General features: G+C 38.3%; 1 protein-coding gene and 1 pseudogene across 2 annotated transcripts in view; one reads left to right on the top strand and one right to left on the bottom strand.

Annotated features, from left to right (window-relative positions):
• Rnf13 (ring finger protein 13) overlaps positions 1-22,550 on the top strand; it is an 85,803-nt gene that overhangs the window by 51,349 nt on the left and 11,904 nt on the right. For both annotated transcript variants that reach the window (XM_034500440.2, XM_076932413.1), the window contains 2 exons: positions 4,233-4,323; positions 8,934-9,039. In XM_034500440.2, the coding sequence (XP_034356331.1) occupies positions 4,233-4,323; positions 8,934-9,039 (197 nt within the window). The remainder of the gene's footprint in view (positions 1-4,232; positions 4,324-8,933; positions 9,040-22,550) is intronic.
• On the bottom strand, positions 13,940-14,697 carry LOC117706747 (large ribosomal subunit protein uL16-like; annotated as a pseudogene).

The following is a 22,550-nucleotide window of genomic DNA, read 5'->3' on the forward strand; positions in this document are numbered from 1 at the left end:
GGGATTTTGAAACCTCCATAGTGTTATTTGACTCTCCTTCCTTTCTCTCTCTCTGTAGTACCTTCCCTTTCCCTCCCCAGTTAAAATCTACCCCTATTTTTCTCATTCCCCCTTTATGGTGTCTAATCTTTAATAAAATATCTCTAATTGCAATTGTTTATTGGCCACATTCATGGTTATAAGATCTTTTATTTACTTTTAGTTATATGCCAGTATGTCTCTCACTATTGAACTTTTAATGATTTATATATGCAAAGGTAGAACAGAGTTTTCTTGGAACAAAAGGTCACATAAAGTTATAGACTGAGATGGTATACTGGAATATATTTAGGACTCTAAAGAGCCCCATCTTTAATAAGTAGCAGATATTTTATTTATTAACAGATCAGTCTTATGTCCTAAGGAAAGTGTTTTGCTATTGTCTTTTCTTACCTCTAATATGATAAGGCAAAATTATATTTCAAATCTAATGTGTTCTTTATTTATATTGAGTGATTTCATAGTCAGGACTGTGGTGATTATGGAGTCTGCAAAACAGCCTCTAACAAGTCCTAGCATTTCAGCGCAGCTTGACAACCGTGTCATGGGCAGCACCAGACTTCTGAGAGAAGTGGGGTTATGCATCAAATAAGATGATGCTGTTCTCTCATGAAACCTATAACATGTATACATTACTTAGGCATCATCTTGATCATTTATTAGTTCTCAGTGGCAAAACATTTTAAGCATTTTCTTTTGTTTTTGAAATACATAATGAAAACTTGTGGCTAGCACAACAGAACTGCTTTGGAGAAATGTTCACTTGGGCCTCTTGCCCATTTCAGAATCAGAGTATTTAGACTTTTTTTGCTAGTAAGATTTTTGGATTTCCTTATATTGTCAGACTTTTAGCTTGCAAGTATTTTCTGCCATTCTAAAGGCTGTTTCTTCAAAGTCTACTGATTTTCTTTGTTGTGCAAAAGATACTGAAGATTTGATTATATTCTATCAATCACCTTTTAAAAATATTTTCTTTTAATTTTTAAAAAAAATCTCAGTTGGTACATCCTAAGTGAGTTACATTGGCGATCTGTATATATTACTGGCAAAAAAAAAAAAAAAAAAAAAAAAAAAAAGGGCATCCTTTGGCCAGAATTCTAATTCAAACTCAAGCATCTTATTAAAATGAGGATGATTCTGTATTGTTTTTGATATCATAGTTCAGAAAATATTATTTCTAATAATTGTGAGTCAATAGCCTCACATCAAGTCTTTCCACTTTATCATAGTATCTTCATGGAAGAATAAAATTTCTTACAAAGGGATTATAATTCTAAGCTCTGTTAGAATAAGATTTAGGGGTTGGTGTTATGACTCATTGGTTAAAAGTACTGAGATCAAACTGATATGAAATACAAGGTGTAGTAATTTGCATTGGTAATCCCAACATTCCTACAATGAAATGGGAAGCAGAGACAGGAGAATCAGTCAGAAGCCTGTGAGCCAGCTAGCCTGGAGTACATGGCCCTGCAGAAACAACAAAAAAGACCCGGCCTCAATAAAGTGAAAGAGAAGTATTAGTACTAGTATTAGTATTAGTCAGGGGTCTTTAGAGGAAAAGAATGTATAGAATGAATCTTTCTATATATAGAAAGAAGATTTATTAGAATGGCTTCCAGGCTAGTCCAGCTAGTCCAAAATGGCTGTCTACCAATGGAAGGTCCAAGAATCCAGTTCAGTCCATGGGACTGGATGGCTCAGCTGGTCTTTACTATGTGCTGGAATCCTCCAGAAGTAGGCTCTAATGCCAGTGAAAGAAAAGACTTGCTAATGAGAGTGAGAGCAAGCAGAGAAAGAGAACTAACTTCCTTCTTACAAACAAACAAACAAAACTACTTTTCCTTGATTGACTCACAGATAGTGAAACTGCTTTTTAGTAACATTAAAAAGACTTGGTTTTGTTGTTATCAGATTATTTTATTATATTGTAAAATTATAATCATATAAATAATAATATAAAATGTTATATTTTATTATTTTAAAAATTTTAAATTTAAATATATTTGTTCATAATTTTCCTCCCTCAAGTCCTTCCAGACCCTCTCCCCTTCCCGGCCCATCCAACTTTAAGTTCTTTCTCAAAATATAAGCAGAATCCCATACAATAACACGCCTCCCAACCAAGAAAACAAACTGGCCCCCCCCCCCCCACCAAACTGAAACCAAATAAAAGCAGATACAGAATCTGTGGAGTTCAGTTATGTGTTGATATGAATAGGAGGCCTCTCCTGGAGTGGTAGAAATAACCCACTGAAAACTGATTTTCCCTCTCCCTGCAGGCAGAAGGCATTCACTTGTTAACTTTTACTCTAGTGTCTAGGTTTCCTTCTATCCTTCCTTCTATCTATCCATCCATTCATCCATCCATCCAAAAATATGACAAGATAAAATAAAACAAAAAATATCACATCAAAGTTGGATAAGACAAACCAACAGAAGGAAAAGAGCCCAAGAGAAGGCACAAGAATCAGAGACTCACTTAATCAGTCAGACACCCAGGAATCCCATAAAAAACACTAAATTGGAAGCCATAATTGTTGTGGAGTATTCACTAGAGATGGGTTTAAAGCAATAGAAAGTCATTATTATTTAGTATTATTATTTATTGTTCAAGATCCCAGTGTAGTCCCAAACTTTTCTCAGTGTGAGCTATTAACCATAAAAACCATGCTCTGGGTTGACATACTTGAGTTAACAAGAACAAATAGCCAGAAGCAAAACTACAGAAGCCAAAAAGCAAGGTTAGTACATTTAGAGACTTTCCCAGAACTATGGACTTTGATGGATTAGGTCTTTGTTTTAGTTTTGGCAGGTGGTACTGTCAACATGCTGAGTTTTTACAGGCTAAAGGTTACTTTGATCATGGAGTCAGTTGTCTTGGGGCCTACTAAGGCCCAAGTCCTTCCAGAGCATCTCCCCTTCCTTATCCACCTAACTTTAACACACACACACACACACACATATGGGAGGGGGGGGAGAGAAAGAGAGAGAGAGAGAGAGAGAGAGAGAGAGAGAGAGAGAGAGAGAGAGAGAGAGAACATGAACCTGGTGCCAGACCCATGCAGGCCCTGAGAGTTTGTGTGAGCTTTACGCATGTTGCTTTAGAGGGCCTTGTTTGTCCTCCATATCCCCTCTGCCTGGTGCACTTTTCCCACCTCCTCATACAGTATCCTGTCTGCAGGATATTCTAGGGCAATGGTGCTAAACAACCAATTACCCAGAGACTGAGATCATACCAGACACTGCTTGGGGGACCAAAACCTGAGACTAGATAGCCTAGGGCCCTAAGATAAAGCGAAAAATACTAGTCTCAAAATAAAAGAAAAAATGTAATAAAATGACTCTTAATGATATTCTACTATGCTTATAGAGCAGTGCCTTGTTCACCCATCATCAGAGAAGCTTCTTCCTGCAGCAGATGGAAACAGATATAGAGACCCACAGCTGCTATGCAGACATTGAAAGACTTTGGAACACAGCCCTAAATAATCTGTCACCATCAAATCCTTCACCTAAAAGATTGTTTTTATTTGGGTTTCCGATTATTTTATTTCCATGCCTGAATAGTGGGGAATTGTCTTTTAAAAAAATTCTTTTTTGGTGGCATTTTATTTTTGTTTTAAATACTGAGGTCAGGGTCAAGTTTCTTGGGTAGCCCTGCTGTGACCTCTAGGAGGAACTTGAACTCCTTAGCTCTTTGCCTCATGCCAGGTAATCTGTCACCCTTGAGAGCCAGAAACATGGGGCTCCCTGTTAGATGTCTCTGAGTGGAGACTTCTTACACTGGTGGCTTGTTTCTGTCCTGGAAATGGGTATATAAACTACACTTTCATCCGTACTTAGGAATCAAGTTATGTGTGGAAGAAGGCTAAGATTTTTGCCCTTTTCTTTGTTCTTTAATAGTTAGTTTTTTTCTGTAGAAGAGTAAGCCAAATGAAAATATCAAAGATAAAAATTATGTCTTTACCTTGTAAGACTATTCAGAGAACTAAGTGAACGCATACATGAAAAGCCTTACCTTTGTAATGTCATGTGGCATTTAGGAACACCTTTATGGTAAGTGTAATGTACAGTCTGAAAGATCAAGCAGTAAGCATAATTTGGGTATAATTGTTTCTAATTGCATTTGCTGCTCTTAGAGAGACCCTTAAGTATTGCCTTGCTACACATAAGCTTACCTTTCTTTTACACAGTCGATACATTAAAGAAAATTGACATTCCATCTGTCTTTATTGGTGAATCATCAGCAAATTCCCTGAAAGATGAATTCACATATGAAAAAGGGTAAGTAATGAACATTAAAAACATTTTGTAACTTCAGATTGTTCCTTATTGTAGAATAGAATTATATAATATTAGTTGCATCGATACTTGCTTATTTATTTAGAGACAAGGTCTCATTATGTTGCCCTGATTGGCCTGGAAAAGATTGTTTTATAATATGCTAATAGATTGTATTAAATGGTCTCTTAATACAAGCTACTATGTGGTAAAAAATGTTTTTATTTGATTTGTATTTTGTATTAAATGCACATTAGATTATGTATTAAAAGTATGTTCATGCTATAGAATATTACTAATGTTGGCATCAGTGTTACTAAAAAGATAAACTTTCCATTTTATAGTTTCTTTTTAAGTTTATGACAAGATATTTTATTGTTTGCAATTACTAGTAGACTCTCCTATTTCTTTACATTTATTATGAAGAACTTACTTGGATAAATGAAAGTTATATTCTATGGTAATGTTAATCTGTAATTGCCAAAATTATTTATGGTTGATAATAATTTTTCCATTACAAATATGAACAGCTTTACCTTTCCTAATTTTTCTTCTTCAACTTGCTTTCTGTCATCTAAATGCATTGGAAATACCTTTAACACCAAACGAACTAGTAGAGAATCTGCCTTATTCATTAATGAGATAACTTGTTTCAAAATAGTTTTCTGGGTTTTAATCATATTAAGAAAGTATCAGTTTTACTTTAATTTTTAATGCCACTGTCTAGTTATTTAACCACTGATAAGAATAATAACATATTGTGGGACTGGAGAAATGGCTCAGAGATTAAGATGGTATACTGATCTTGTCAAAGACATGAGTTCAGTTTCCAGCATGCACATCAGTGTCCAATACTTGAGTTGATCAGATGGTTTTTTTGATAAGTGTATGGCAAGAAGACTTTGTTGTGTGGTTCGAAAAGCTCTGTAATTGGCTGATACTGATTATCAGAAGGAGATAAGTGAAAGTTGTGTATGTGTCAACAAGGCGTTGGGAAATTAACAAGTTGTTGTTTTGCTATGTAGAACTTGGTGTTGGGTTTGAAATTAGCTTGAAAACACACAAAGGGAGGATAGACCTTATTTCCTCCATTACACAGTTCTTGACCTAAAACAGCAAACATGAGCTGCAAAGCCTTTGGCATTTACAGTATTTGAGCATGGTCACAGAAAGCAATGTGGTGAGAAGTTACTAAAAACTAACAATTATTTAAATACCTCTTCCCACACCTCCTCAAAAATTGAGATTAACCTAGGGTGAATCCGTAGGTTCAGCTCTGGCAGATACAAAAATGGAAAGGAAGCAGTTCTCAACAGTGAGTAATTGCTGTCACAAGCTCTACCATTAGCAGTTTGGCTAAGAAAGAACTTTATCTTGAATATCTGCTGACTTTGTAACTTAGTTAAGTTTGCATTGCTGTGATAAAACACCATGACCAAAGATAATTTGGGGTGGAAGTGGTTCATTTTGTTTACATTTCCAAGTTACAGTCCTCCACCGAGAAAAGTCAAGGCAGGAACCTGGAAACAGGTGTCCTGAGGCATCACTGTCCACTGGCTTGCTCCTAATGGCTGACTCAGCCCACTTCTTAAAAACCCCAGCCAGGACAACCTCCTTAGGGGTAGCCCCACCCACAATGGCTGAACCCTCTCACATCAATCACTAGTTAATAAAATGCCCCATAGGCTTGCCAGTCTTACAAAGACATTTTCTCAATTGTGGTTCTCTCTTCTCAGATAACTCTAACTTGTATGAAGTTAACAATAAACCACCAGGACAACCTGTAATTCAAGATGCTTAAAATATTTAGTCGATTTTAGACTATTTATTTAGAATCTCATAATATGTCTTGACTATAGCTAAAATGATTTGGAACATGGGCAAGCATGTATAAGACTTGTAGAATTTTAAGTTCAAACTCCAGACCACTAAATCAGTGTGGCTGGGAATGTCTGTAATGAATGCCAGTCTTGTACTTATAAACAGAGCATTTTTATTCTAAAGTGTTAATTTCTACTTCATTGGAACTTTCTGATTTGCATTTTTAGTTTGTTTCTTCTTGCCTAGCAAAGTATTTCCAAACAATTGAACACATTAAATCACAGGAGATTGTTTGTTTTGTCATATGGGGAAAAACCTATCCATGTAAGTTGTGGGCATGAAAAAACCAAAAACCAGAATAGATGAAGTATAAGCTTCTACTGAAAGACACTAAAAGCTATAATTGGTTAAAGTTAGTTATGGAGCAGTCTGGCTTTTAGATCCCAGCACTGTTCATTTATAGCACGTCAGTGGGGGTGTGTTCATGATGTACCAGCAGATCAATGTCTCATGTAAGTGGTACCATTATTGCAGTGCAGAGGGTTTGTGCCCAAATTGGAAAATTATTTTTGAGATAATCTTTTGCTAAAAGAGTTGATCAAATAGGTTGGCCCAGGCCTGATGCTGCTTTTTTTTTTAAACCAATGCTATTGTTATTATTATCATTTAGATATTTTATACAAAGCTACAGAAATGCATATAAAATAATTTATTATACTCTTCTGCTGAAAAGTGATACTTGTATTCTAGCAATCCTAGTAAGTTTTGGGGGGGGGGTATTTACAGTATTGGGGAGAAATCCCTGATACTGTTTATATTTGTTGCAGTTTAGTTGAATTCCTTAGATGCAAATTTGACAAATGATACCAGTAAAAACAGCTTGGGAGTAAAAATATTCATGTTTTTTCATAAGTACTATGAAATCCTAAAGACTTCTGTTAGTGCAGAAACAAGCATTTTTTTTTTTAAATACCAAGGGTTATTACTTTACCTTTAACTGAATATTATATCATCACCTTGGGAAAAAAACCACCTAGTAGTGAGCAGCAGGATACATGGCTAACACTGTCTGGTCTAGTACTCCAGTCCTTCCAGTAGAGAGAACATCCACACTGCTGAGCACTGTATACCTCTCCTTAGACTAAGGAGCTGTAAAGCAGTGCTTTTATACCATGTGAAGTGTGGCTATTCATGAAACACAGTGAACTTAATTCTGATCATTGTTTTTATCTGATAGGATATAACCAACAGCATGGTTATATCTAACAGGAATGATATATGTGATATTATTCTCTGATTTCCATCTCCACAACATATATATTTCTGTAATTCTTTCAGCCAAACAGTGGAGAACATGGAAATGTACAAGAAATTACTCTTTGGAATGTTTTGATGAGATTTTTTCATTCCACATCTCATAGATAAATGCAGGGGTCCAGGGGCTGTGACTATTGACCAGGAACAATGGTTGAAGTACACAATGAGGGGGTGGGGGCAATATAATTTGTGTCACTATTTACTTTAGAGCAGGGTTTGTCAATCTTTAGGTTGCAAATATCAGATATCTTGGACACACCTATTTACATTATGATTTATAGCAAAATTATAGTTACAAAGTAACAATGAAGTAACTTTATGGTTGGGATCATTACAGCACAAGGAACTGTATTAAAGGGTCACAGAATTAGGAAGTTTGAGAACCGCTGCTCTAGAGTAGCTGTAAAAAAAGATCTATTTTTATTTTATATTCATAAGTGTTTGCCTATATACATGTATGTGCACTATGTACATGTCTGGTGCCCATAGAGGCCATAAGTGGACATTTGGTTTTCTGTAGTTGGAGTTAGAGGTGGTTGTGAGTCACCCAATTTAGATGCTAGAAATTGAACCCTGTTGCTCTGCAAGACCAGCCAGTGGTCTTAAGCACTGAGCTGTCTTCTCTCCAGCCCCAGACTTTTAAGAGTTTTACGTTGATGGAAATAATGAGTGAGGCCGGTTTTTATTACATGCTACTAAAGGTGCTACTACTTTTGTTTGTTTGTTTTTAAGGTTTACTATTTTTATTTTCTCTGTGTTTTTCTTGCACATGTATATGTTCCTCATGTGTGTGTCTGGTGCCTGTATAAGTCATAAGAGGGTGTTGAATCCCTATAACTGGAGTTATGGGGTGGTTGTGAACCATCATTTGGGTGCTGGGAATTAAAATCAGGTCCTCTGCAACAGCAGCAAGTACTGTTAACCACTGAACCATCTCTGAACCGTCCCTATGATTGTTTTTTATGCTGATGTTACATATAAAATACAATTTTTGCATAGTTCATTGCAAAAGTTTTTTTCGCATAGTTCAGTTAAGTAATATTTGTTCAGGGGTTATTCTGAACAATATGCAAAATAGACTTAAAAATGTAAAAAGCATCCCCTAAATCAGGGGTTCTCAACTTTTCTAATGCTGCAACCCTTTTAAATACAGTTTCTCATGTGGTGACTCCCAACCATAAAATTATTTTCATTGCTACTTCATAACTGTAATTTTGCTACTCTTATGAATCATAATGTAAATGTATGTATTTTCAGATGGTCTTGGGTGACCCTTGTGAAAGGGTCAGTCAACCCCAAAAGGGGTCACAACCATAGGCTGAGAATCACTGCCTTAAACTATGTAAATCATATCTTAGAAAATAAGGTGTGCAGGGTAGATTAGAATTTAATGGCCATGTCATTATATTTTGTTTTATATAATGTAATTTGATAATTGTTATTAACTCTCAGTTATTAATTTTGCTTTCTTCTAGGGGCCACGTTGTCTTAGTTCCAGAACTGAGTCTTCCTTTGGAGTACTATCTGATCCCCTTCCTCATCATAGTGGGCATCTGCCTCATCTTAATAGTCATTTTTATGGTAAGTCAGTTGATCTCTAATAATTAGAAAAGTACTAGAAAAAGCAAATATAGTGTGGAAGACAAATAAACCGAAAGAACAATTATTGTGCATGGGGCACTGGTGATGGGTAAAGGATTGCTGTAAAGGTAGGAGGGGACTTTCCCAGGTGAGAACCCTTTCCTGTATCTAGAGAGAAATGTGGGGTACACAAATGCATAGCACTTGTCTGAATCTATTAAGTTGTATAGAAACATATATTGTGTGTAAAAATGCACACATACAGTAAGAAGGGGAGACATGTACTAATATCTGTAGCTTAGCTTGAAATATATTATAAAAAATTGGAGGAGGACTAGAAAGATGGCTCAGTGGTTACGAGCACTTGTTCTTGTAGAAGACCTCTGTTCAGTTCCCACCACTCACACGGTGCTTCACAGCCATCTGTACTCCAATTTGATGAGTAGTGATATATTGGTATTATCAGCAAATTGACCAAGTTTACCTAGAAGTAAATTCGTAATAAAATGTAAATAAAGAATATTATGAGGGCTTGAGATAATGTGATGGCACATTATTTCTCTAGGATCACTATAACTAGAGAATGGTTCCAGGACTCTTGAGGGTCTGTGAGGTCTAAGTTATTTTCAAAATGATACTAAGCTACTACTTGTGTGAGTCACTCCTAATTCATTTATTCTGTCCCACACCCCCTTTCTTTTCTGAGGTAGTGTCTCACTGTATATTCATGGCTGTCCTAGAACTCACTATGTAGACTAGGCTGGCCCCAAACTCCAGAGATCTCTGTACCTTTGCCTCCCTGGAGCTGGAATTAAATGTATGTGCCACTACATCTAGCTAACACTTAATTCTTTTAGGATTATATCAAGGAAATCTCTACAGGCTGTATGATACATGATACAAAAATATTTGAAAATAGGATATAAATTACTCTATATTTTTTTATTCAAATATTAACAGAAAAAAATTAAAGATAGAAAGGTGGTTTTTGCTCTTTTAGTCTCTTAGCCGCTATGACTACCGGCACAATATGGGTCTTTGTCATAGAGTGTGGTGGGCCTCATCTCCCTGAGGATTTGTAGGCAGTTAACAGAGGAGAGCGGCTCATTAGACACCACCCCTCCCTGTGGGACTGTAGGCACTTAACAGTTGCTACAGCAGGAAGAGCCATTTTCTTCAGAGCTGTAGTCACTTACCAGTTCATGCTGCTAGAAATAACCTTTACCTGCACTCCTGTAAAGTTGTGCTCATTCAGTTGATTTATTCACCAAGCCAACAACAAAAAGACATGAAAGTCAAAGGGGGATTCACTGAGATAAGGAAGCGTGATCAGGGGTATAGGAAATGAAGAAGGGGGGAGGTTAAATAATATTCTTAATTTTATTTTAAATATATACTATCTTAGAAAGTAAAAAAAAATACCTTAACCATGTGAAACTAAAATGATTATGACTGTATAGTTATTTTTATGTTTTAAAAGTTATGGTAGAACACATGCAAACTTTAGCAATTTAATGTGCTTTGTGTCTGAAGTTTGCTCACAGCATGGACTTCTCAACGCCACTATCCATGTACACATTTTCCAGAGATTAATGTATGTGGGATCAGCTTAACACATACAATGTCAGCTTCAATGTTAGCCTCTATAGTACTAGGGAACAACATTCAAGTATCCGTTAGGAGCTTTTATTCTCTCCATTTGTCATTGACTTTAAAAGCACGACGAATGGCATATAAATATATATATATATGCATATTCATGTTTAATACATATATAAACCACATTTTCCAACCTAGAGGTACTTTAATGGTACTTGATTTAAAGACAGTTTAAAAATTATTTTCTTCATTTAAAGCTTTTTGGTTAATTCTTTGGCATTTTTATACATGTATATAGTGAATTTTGATTATGCTCACTCTCCTTTGTCCCTTTAGCCCCAGTGAGTCCCCTTCCTACTTCCGTGTAGTCTCTCTTCTCCCTTTCCTCCCCCTTCTCTGTTTACGGCCCGCCGAGTTTAACTGGAGTTGTTTGTGTGAGTATGGATGCTGTTATTTCTTAGAGCATGTGTACTTTGGCTCATGAACCTCAGCCTCAGCCTCATCCATGATGGAATATTTACAGGCAGGTCTTGTGAGGAAGGTAACATAACTGTTTGAAATCATGTCAGCCCTTGAGACAGAGGCAGCTAAGCCCTGCCCAGACTTCTCTAACAGCCTTCACCCTTTTCTACCCCCTTGAGGTTGGAGAGTGGCCAGGCCCACGATGAGGTCACAAAATCATACCAATCCCTGAGTGTGCCTCCAGCTCAGGCCACAAAATCCCTCTAATCCCAGGCAACCCTGGAAATACACACCTCACCCCACCCTGCAACCCCTAGAAACCTTTATATAAACCTCCTTCCTGCCTGGTTCTGCACTGTTTCTCCTGAGCAGAGGCAGCCATCTTCCTTCCTATGTCCAGTACATCACTTGTGTGAGGTTTGTTGTGTGGTGTGACTGTGGTATTTCTTACTCCCAACTGCCAGGATACCTTTCACGTGAACTCAGAGCTGTAACACAATCATGACATGTCAGGATTGCCATGTCATTTCCCAAAGACAGCACTTGATGTCACTCCTCTTCCTCCTGTATTGTTTCCATCTTTGATAACCTCCCTGAGCCTCAGAGGACATAAGTAGGTGTTCATTTTAGGGCTAGACACTCAATAAGCCATGAGTTGTCAGCACTTGGAACATCCCTGCAAAATTGCCTCCCACTAAGAAAAGAAGCTTCTTTGGCCAAAGCTGACAGGAACACTACAGTAGCATAAGTATAAAGATTTAGAAGGTGATTTGATAGGCATATCATATTTCTTTAGCAAAACCAAAGCATAGATTTTCCACTAAGGTCTATAATCTTCATAGACACAAGCTTTTTCTTTTTTTCATATGTATGTATGTATGTATGTATGTATGTATGTGTACATTTGTATGTATGTATGATGGTGTATATATGTGATACATGCATGTGAGTATGTGGATGCATGCTTCCATATGTGCAAATGTGGAGCCCACAGGAAGATGGTAAGTGTTTTTGTCTACTCTCTGCCTTGCTTTGAGACAGGATCTTGCACTAAACTAAAAGCTTACTGTTTCAGATAGTCTAGATGGCCAGTGAGCTCTCAGAATCTGCCTTTGTCTGGGTACTAATGCTGGGGTTATAGGCATATGCAGCCATGATTGCAGCGTTTTATATGACTTATAGGTATTCAAAGGCAGGTTCACATGCTTGCACAGCAAATGATCTGACCTGCTGAACTGTCTGTCCAGTCCTTAGCTACAAGCTTTACAGGTCTATAGTCCTAGACATGACTTTTCTCCTGAGGAATACGCCCCCAAATCCAGTGAGGAAGTGTTAGGTTACCCGCATAGCAGTATCAGTCACACCAGTGAGCACATCTTGCTTGCCTGCTCTGTATAGTATAGTATAGTATAGTATGCAAGGTGTACCAAGTACAGCTTGCTGACTAGACTGTTGATGGCAGTTCTCCCTCAGCAGACTGCATAGCACCTCTATTAAGCAGGCAGGAAGTATCTGCCTCAGTTTTAGCTTAATTTCTCTATGTAATATGTATGACCAGAATGTGTGGCCACCTCAGTAATAAGGTCTTACTAACTATGTACCCATGATAGGCAACCAAGAGCAGTGAAAATGTACTGTGTTAGTTTGGAGGCTCAGGGATACCCAGCTAATGACTCCTAGGATGGTAGCTCATACTGGCTCTGGGATTTGCATATGATCATATGGCTTCTGAGAATGGCTTTTTTTCACCATGGAGGGTACCTCCATTCAAACCTTAAAAGTATTTCAATGTTTTTATGCATGAATATATTGTTTGTTGAACTTACTCTTCTTTATAACGCCTTCACTCTTTTCTCACACCTCTTCCTCTGCATTGGTCCTTAGACTCCTTTACTTTCAAGTCTTACGTATATGTATATATTCATGAGTTTGTATATCTATATAAAATCTAGGAACCAGAAGTGACGTGTATTTGTCTGTGTTAGCTTACTTTGTTTGATATAATTATGTCCAGCTGCATAATTTCATGAAAATGGTGTAACTTTTGTTGGTTAAAAAAGGTGTGCGTGTGCGCGCGCGCGCGCGCGTGTGTGTGTGTGTGTTTGTGTGTGTATGTCTGCGCGTGTGCGTGTGCATGTATGTGTGTTACATTTTCCTTATCCATTTCTCATTTGTTAGATACTTACATTGGTTTCATACTTTAGCTACTATAAATACTGCTGCATTTAACATTGATGTGTGTGTTTCTCCATGACATGTCAACCTAAAAGTCTTCTGAGTAAATTCTGAGGACTGCTATAGATGGATCATATGGAAGATAAGTGTTAGGCTCTTTTTGGAAACCTCCATATTAATTTCCATAATGGCTAGAATAGTTTACATTGCCACTAGCAATGTGTACGATCTCACATTTGCATATATCCCTGCCAGTGTTTTTGATTATAGGTTTTTTAATGACTGACATTCTGACTGTGACAAGATGGGATCCCAATATAGTTGACTTCAATTTCTCTGATGGTTTGTGAAGCTGAACACTTTAAAATGTTATTAGCCATTTGTGTTTACTGCTTTGAGAACTGTCTTTTCATTTTTTGTTTTTAGCCCATTTATTGATTGGGTTGTTTGATTTCTTGCATAGTTTTTGAACTTTTAATAATCTAGATATAAATTCTCTGTCATACATACAGCTAGGAAAGATGTTTCTATCATTGTGTAGGCTAGGCTGTTTTTTTTTTCACAGAAGTAGCTGTTTTCTGTATACAAGCCTTTTGATTTCATGGGATTCTATTTGTCAGTTGTTTTGAGTTTAATTCTTGAGTGGCTTAAGTACCATCGAGAAACTCCTTGCCTTAGCTGGAATCTTGAAGTGTTTTGCCTCCTTGCCCTATGTGTGTACTGTGTATGTGTGTCACTGTGTGCATGCATGTGGAGGCTAGAGGACAGTCTTAGATAGCCTTCAGCAAGTGCCATTTTTTTCATTCCTTTTTTTTTTCAGACTGAACAAGATTTGGTAGGGTACAGGAGAGCACTGTGGAAGTCCTTAGGAATGCAGGGCTCTCCACTTGTTCAGGGGACCATGATGAGGATACATTTGACCCCACAGCCATCAGGAATGAGCCACTTCTCAGCAACCATGTCTTCAAATTCATCTGTATTAAACCCGGGGAAGCCCCACCTCTTTGAGATGTGGAGCTGCTGACCAGGGAACTTGAGCCTCAATCACATGTTCCTTATTCTGCAGCTTGGTGTAGGTGATGATACCCTGGCCAGTGTGAACCCTGGTCACTGTGCCCTGTGGGTTCCTGAAGGTGCCACACATACCTGTCTGGAGCCTGCCAGCCCCAGCACAGGACAACATCCTGTTGGTTTGGATGACATGGCAAGGATGAGCCTCAGGGATATGAAAGCTAGCTATTCTTGCTACGTTTTTACTCATGTATTTGTTGTGCTGATACTGGCAACCTCTGGTGCTTCAGAAGAGAGCTGTTCACATTCATCTGACACCATGTAGCCACAAAGTGGGAATTCAGCTTTTGCCTTCTTTCATCCCAAGTCAAAGATGTGGATCTTAGCATCAAGGACACCCCTGTAGCCCATGATGACAGTGGCATCATCAGTGGTACACCAGAAGAAAAGCTTTTGGGTTTTGTTGTTGTTTTGGTTTGTTTTTTGTTTTTGTTGTTGTTTTGCGGGATTAATTTAGGGGGGCTCTTTAACTAGCTTAGGATTCACCTGGTAGGCAAGGCTGAGTGCCATGTGAATCCCATTACTCCAATGACACTGGCTCACCAGTACTGAGATTATGAGTGTGTGCCATGACAACCAGGTTATTTTATGTGGGCTCTGGGGATCAAACTCAGGCATTTGTGCTTGTACTTTTCTGACTTAAGCCAGCAGTTCTCACCCTGTGGGTTATGACCCCTTTGGGGGTTGCATATCAGATATATACATAATGATTCATAACAGTAGCAAAAAAAATGATTTTATGGTTGGCAGGTCAGCACAACACGAGGAAGTGTATTAAAAGGTCTCAGCATTAGGGAGGTTGAGAACATTGGACTAAGCTATCCACCCAGTCCTACCTTTTCTTTAACAGCTTCAGAGTTTCAAGTTTTACGCTAAAATCTTTGGTCCACTTAGAGCTGATTTTTGTGCAGAATGAAATGAGAGATCTGGTTTTGTTCTTCTGTATGTGGATACTGTATATTTCTTGCACTGTTTGTTAAAGAAGCATCTTTTCTCCAGTATTGTTTTTAAAACATTTGTCAAAATTCATGTGGTGGTGGATGTGTGGGTTTATATTTGGTCCTCTACTCCGCTCAGCTGTTTGTCTGGTTTTGCACTAGTACCATGTTGTTTTTATTGCTATAGCTTTGTAGTATAACTTCATATCAGGTATGATGATAATAAAATGCTTCCAGCATTATTTATTTTGCTCAGGATTTCTGTGGCTTTCTGTTTTGTGTTTCCATATGAATTTTAAGTCTATGTTTTTCTTTTTCTGTGAATAAGAATGGTCTTAGAACTTCGGTAAGATTGCATTGAGTCTGTAGACTGCTTTTAGTGAGGTGATCACTTTTCACAATATTAATCCACGGTTTCTTAAGTGCTTTATTTTCAGCGTGTGTGTGTGTGTGTGTGTGTGTGTGTGTGTGTGTGTGTGGTACATACACACATGTATTTCCTGAGACTTTAGTTCTTGTCTCAGCTCCTATCCTATGGACCCAGGCTGGTTTCTTGAGTGTATCCCAGCAGTCTTAGATATGGCTGTGTCCATCTATTTATCCTTATGATGTTTCAGTGTACCATTTGCTCAACTGTGTCCTCATCCCTTACATCCTCTCTTCTGGTTGCTCAAGTATACTATTGGTGCTTTCCATTGTGTGTTTTCTTTCTTTCTTGAAAATTTCAAGTATTTCATGTAGTTTCTTAAATCTAGATTTTTTTCTGACCTTGTTTATAATATGATGATTTTTATCCATATGTTATTGGTTATTTTATTTATTTACATTTCAAATGTTTCCTCCCTTAACTAGTTTCCCCTCCACAACCCCCATCCCATCCTCCCTTTCCTTTGCCTTTATGAGGGTGCTTCCCCCCCTTACCCCTGCATTCCCACCTCAACCCCCTCTAGCATCCCCTTACTCTTTGGTTGGTGGTTTAGTCCCTGGGAGCTCTATGGGGTTGCAATCCTCTTCAGCTCCTTCAGTTCTTCCCCTAACTCTTTCAGGGCTCAGTCTGATGTTTGGCTGTGAGTATCCGCATCTGTATTAGTCAGGTGCTGGCAGAGCCTCTCAGGGGACAGCTATACCAGGCTCCTGTCAGCAAGCACTTCTGGGAATTAGCAATAGTTGGGGGTTTGGTGTCTGCAGATGGGATGGATCCCTAGGTGAGGCAGTCTTTTGGTGGCCTTTCCTTCAGTCTCTGCTCCATATTTTGTCTCTGCATTTCCTTTAGAAAGGAATAATTCTGGGTTAAAAATTTTGAGGTGGGTGAGTGGCCTCATCCCTCAACTGGGGGCCATGTCTATCCAGTGGATAGGGTCTCTAAAGGTTCTTTCTCCCCTGTGTTGGGTATTTTGGGTAATGTCATCCCTGTTGGGTCCTGGGAACCTCTTACTTCCCTGGCATCTGGGACTTTCTAGTGGTTACCCCCCAGTTCCACATATCACACTGTACATATTTCTGTTCAATTTCCTGACCCTTTCTGTACTCTGCTGTCTCTTCCCACATCTGATCCTGCTCCCCTTTTTCTCTCCCTCTCCTCTCTCCTTCCCAGGTCTTTCCCTTTGTCTATCTCTCATGATTATTTTGTTCCCCCTACTAAGTAGGATTGAAGCATCCACTTTCGATTTTTTTCTTCTCTTGCTGATTTTTCTCTCCAGGTTCTGAAATGATGGATCTGCATGTTTATGTTATATTTCAGGCCACTAATCATTTCTACTACTAAACTTTTGGAATTTTCTTTCAGCATTTTAACTATCTTTTAATTCAGGGGCTGGAAAGTCAGGATATTTTAATGGACCCACGATACCTCAATATTCTTTGTGTATATGTTATACATTTGTATGTTTAGATTTGTAGTTTTATCTAGGGACATTTTCTTTGAAGGCACCATCCCCACTGCTACTCAGTGTAGAAAGCAAACAGCATCTTACAGGATATAGAAATATACTAAAATAGATTGGTTATGATTAGATCCAGTCCACTTAATCACTGATGACCATAAAGCAGTAATGGGAAGACTAATTCTGAATATGCTGTAAAGAATTGTTTTAAATAATTATAAAAATGATAAGTGGATGAAATGAAGAAAACTGGCAAAAGGAAAAATGGAGGAGAAGCAAGATTTAAAAACAAAAGGAAAAGACAGTTGGATAAATAACATAATAAAAGGGAACCGAAGAGAACACGCGATTGCATACAACTCAGGAGCGTGGGTTCACAATCAAGACAGAGTTGAAAAACCAAGTTAAAAGATCAAATATAAAAGCCTAGCACGGAGGCACAGGGAGTAAGCGTGCTTGTTGCAGCACCTGGCAATCTGAGCTTGATCCCTGGGACCCACATCGTAAAGAGAGGGAACCGATTTCTGCATGTCTGACTTCCACATGAACACTGTAGCATGTGTGTTGAAACAAGCACACACTAAACAAAACATAACAGATACATGCAAGTTTTTAAAAAAAGAAAATAATTAAAAGTATAGCAAGTGGGATGGAGGGGGAAACATGGTGGGAAAGGCAAGACAAACGAAAATCATTATCTAACAGTGAAAAAGCATAAAACTAGAAGAATGTATGAATGGCAAAAAACTTTTTTAAAAAAATCAAAATTTGCTGCTAAAATTGATGTGAAAAGGAAAAAATAAAAACAGGCTAGAGTGATGACTCAGTCAGCAGAGCCATTAGGACCAGCACAATGAGCAGGCTTCATCTCCAGCACAGGCAGCAGAAGCTCCTGCCTGTGATCCCAGCACCGGGGTGGGCTGGGCTCGAGAGTGAAGATGAGATCATCTCTGAGGCCCATCTGGTCCTGTGCATGAGTTCCAGTTTCAGTGTGAGACTCTGACTCAAACAAACAAACAAAAATCCCAAACCAAACAAAAAACCAAACACCACCACTAACAAGAAAAAAGCTCCCAAAACAATAAGGTAGGTCTTGTTTTTTATCTGTAGCCTCCACATACATTCATACACATGCATCTTGACACACACGTGCAACACATAAATGTGTATATACACATACAGAGAAAAAACAAATAAAAACAGGGAGCATAGAGGGCAGTGGGGAATGAAGTACTGGAGTCCTTTACTAGTTTGATATGTATGAGGTGTGGGGGAGGTATGTGGGGTCTATGTGCCTGCCTAGGCTCTCTTGGATGCATGGATGAAAGACACACACACTAGCTCATTTTAACCTGCCTTACTGGCTCAGTGGCTGGGCTCTTCAAAGTCTCCCACTGCGAACATGCACATACTCTTACTTGTAGTTCAACACTTCTAAGTCTTCCCTCCCTCAGCTTAGTTGCCCGGTTACCTGGTTACCTTACGTGAAGTCCATTGGCCTTGCTGCCCAAGATGCTTTCGGGCTGCCCTTCCATGGGCCACTTTCCCTTTCTGCCTACATTTTGGAAGATCTCTGCAGCTCTGAGTCTGTTCTCTCTCTCTCTCTCTCTCTCTCTCTCTCTCTCTCTCTCTCTCTCTCTCTCTCTCTCTCTCTCTCTCTCTCCCTGCAGTATCTTGATTTGATTCTCCTCCTCCTCTCTCCTAGCCTGTGGGAATCTGGATGATCCACCAAAAGTGCCTCCACTAATATAACTTTCTTTGTGTACCATAGACCTCTGCTGGTCATAGTTAGCTTAGCAGTCTGGGCTTGGTGAATTTTCTTGCTCTTTGAGACTTCCAAGGTTATAGTTAAGAGGGTGGCCAGTGTTCTAGCAGGGGAAATCTCTCAAATGTGTCAGATACATAAGTAGCAGCTACAGCTTTGAGATGTGTACAGAGGAAAGACCTGCATTCATATGTTCAAGATTTATGTACTATTCCCGATGCTTTCACCATGAGGTGAGGGATGCACTTCAGAGTTCTTGGGTTCTGTGGTAATGACTAGCAGATAGGTGAGTGCAGAGTTGGAGCCCACGCTCAGAGCTATTAGACTGTGTGGTTATTTCTGTTGACTCACTTGCTCCAGCCACCAAAGCTGAGCTTATTCACTTAACCCCCTGAGCCAACCCTCCTGTAGCCTGCAGTGTCAGCTTGTCAGCATCTGTCCTTCCATTTTTAAGTGTCCCAGGGCTGTCTCTTGTCCCAGGGCTGAGCCTTGTGAAATGATAGTTCTCTGGCTTGTGGCTGTCTATTCTCAAGCCTCCCAGTCTAGCTCAGTTTGAGATATAAATTCATTGTCAAGATCTCACCCTCTACTCATATGGTGATAAAATGGGGTTCCTCTCTATTACCTCACTGGTTGCCAAAGGTATCATTCTTACCTAAGCCAGAGATTGCGCTGGAGGTGGTGAGGGCTGTAAGCTTGTCCCTTAGGACTAGTCTTTCCCCAGAGTCACTCAGCTTAGTTATTAGCTGTGTCTTCTCAGATTACCACTCCCATACCCCCTCTTGGCCGTGGCTGTAGTTGTTTGGTGCAGCTTACCTTTTCTCAGTCTTACCCATCTTTTCCTTCCCATTGTCTCACTGGTTCCCTCACTGCCATTCCGAGTTTCTGAGGCTGACTTCTTTCTTCCTCTGGAGTCAGTCTCCTCTTTCTTCTCCTGATGTCTCCTTACCCAGTCATGTGCAGGCAGCTTAAAATCCTCCATTTTTCCTTGGAGGCTTCAACTTCTTACTAAATTATATTATTTAAGAAGTTATTTTCAGCCTAGTAAGACAATGGTTTCTGTTATTCATATACTTCACTAACAGTTTTAAGAGAATTTCTGTCATCTGTGGGGTGAGTTCTCTTTATCCTTGGCCATCTGTGCCTTGCATTGTTGTTAGATGTTTATTTGATTTGTCTTTCCAAGAAGCAGACTTTCATTCTGTATTCATAATAAACCAGGCTCACACTGCTCTGGAATCTGTATATTCTCAGTACAAATTCTTCCCTTTTCTTTTCTTTTTTGTTTGTTTGTTTTTGAGACAGGATTTCTCTGCGTAACAGACCCAGTTGTCCTGGAACTCATTTTATGGACCAAGCTGGCATTGAACTCAGAGAGATCTACCTGCCTTTACCTCCCCAAATGCTGGGATTAAAGGCATCTACCACCACACCTGCCTAAAAGTTCCTTTTCTTTTTCTTAAATGAGCTTTTATCACCTTTACTTACATTGCTGTCCCTTAGGGGATTTAGATGAAGTCTTTTTTTTAAGGTGTGTATTTATATTTTTTATTTTTGAGATTATAATTGGATTAATTTCTCCCTTCTCTTTCCTCCCTCAAACTCTTCTATATACCTTTCCCTACTTTCCTTCAAATCCATGTCCTCTTTTTTTAAAACTAATTGTTATTCATCCATATGAATATGCATATATATAATACATACATGCATATATACACACATACATATTCCTAAATATAACCTGTTCAGTCCATACAGTGCTTCTTCTATGTATGTTTTAGGGGTGACCATTTAGTATTAGACAACCAATCCGTGTGCTCTTCCCTAGGGAGGACCACATTTCCCATTCCCAGCTTTCTTCAGTTGCTTGTAATTCGTTGTGTAGCCATGGAATTTTTGTCTCCCAGTTTGGTATATTTATTGTAGTCACCTTTGTTCAGTTCACATTTGGGCAATTGTCTTGGTGAGACTTTATGGATGTACCTTCTGGTATTACTAGAAGACACAACCTCAGAGAAAACGTCCTAATTCTTTAACTCTTAAATATCGTTTTGCCCTCTCTTCTGCAATGTTCTCCGAGACATGGGTAAGGGAGTGTTGTAGATAAATCCATTGAAACTAGTCTGTACAATTTACTTAAATTAACGTTTAAAGCATCATTCTAAGACATTTGTTTTGTTTTTTTTTCCTTCAGTTCTAGCCTTCTTCTTTTCTTTTGCCACTTCTGTCCTAAGCGAGAAGAATAATATCCCTGTAGTACATTTGCAGGAACAAATAGGCATACTTGCCTATACTTCAGCCTACCATCAGTTGTGGCTGGTGTTCAGCCCACAGCATCTCAAAGCTGCTTTCAGATATTTAAGTACATCAGGTTGTCTAATGCTGAGCTCCAGTGAAAAGCTTGCTCTTTCTCCAGTGAGTTAGAGTTTCACCTTCCTTCATAATTCATGGTCTTTTCTGGGTTGCTGAGATTCTAGGTAAAGAGGCTTCACTAGAAACCTGTTACCCACTGGGAGTTGTTTTGTGACTGATGGATTACTTTACTAAAGTCTTCAATTCCTGACACATATCTTTTCATATATATTTCTAAATCAGTTGTACTGTGGTCAGAAAACCTGTTACGGATTCTTAGGCAATCTTTACAGCTGTTCTGTGACATCCTTTTGTAGTCACATTTTATAAATGCTGTTCACGTATGTGGAGAATGAGGCTACATGTCCTTCATTTAAGTTTGCCGATTTGTCTAGCTTAAAAAAATATAATTCTCAAGCATAAAATTGATATAATTAAAATGCACAATTTAATGATTTCAGTATATTCACAAACTTGTGCAGCTTTGACTAGAGTTGCTTGTTGTTTTGCATTCTTAGGTTTTCTAAAACAATGCTAAGCAATAGGACACATTTTAAATTTTCTGGTAGCCAAATTTAGCATAAGAAAAGGTTAATTTGAATACATAAGAAGAGGTTAATTTGTTTTTAAGTTTAAAATATTCTGAACCCTCAAAGCACACATATAGTGGTGGGTTTTTTTGTTTGTTTGTTTGTTTTTTTTATCTTTCATCTTTCAGTACTGCATCTTACAGGCTGCTGGATGTCTGTCTATTTTGAGAGCACATCCTCACTTGGATGGGCTATGATGCTTCAAGTGCTTGTCTGTGACACACAGTGAGAGCTAGTGCAGATCTACTACTTTAATGTATTTAAACTGTGTTTGATTTAGATATAAATCCCTAAAGTTTTGAATTCATATACTGCTCCCATAGTTTTTAGCATATTCTTGCTAAATATTCTTTGTATTATTTTTATTGAGTACATGGGTTTTACTTTAATATGTTCACATATATCTCCCCCCTACTCACTTTTAGTAAACCTTAAGGTATCTTTCAGTTTTAACAGTATCTTGTAAATAGCATTCTATTATATACCTCCTTAAAAATTGATTAACTTATTCCATTTATATCTATTATAGCCATATGTATTTGGATTAATATCTGCATATTTTCAGCTTTCTTTTATGTAAATGTGGATTCTATAATTTTTTCTTTTGATTTAAAAGCTTATATTGCTGGATTTTTTTTTTTCTTTTTAGAGTCAAGGATTGATGAAAGAACCTTGT

The sequence above is a fragment of the Arvicanthis niloticus genome, chromosome 4, assembly GCF_011762505.2.
Source record: "Arvicanthis niloticus isolate mArvNil1 chromosome 4, mArvNil1.pat.X, whole genome shotgun sequence".
Lineage (NCBI taxonomy): Eukaryota > Metazoa > Chordata > Mammalia > Rodentia > Muridae > Arvicanthis > Arvicanthis niloticus.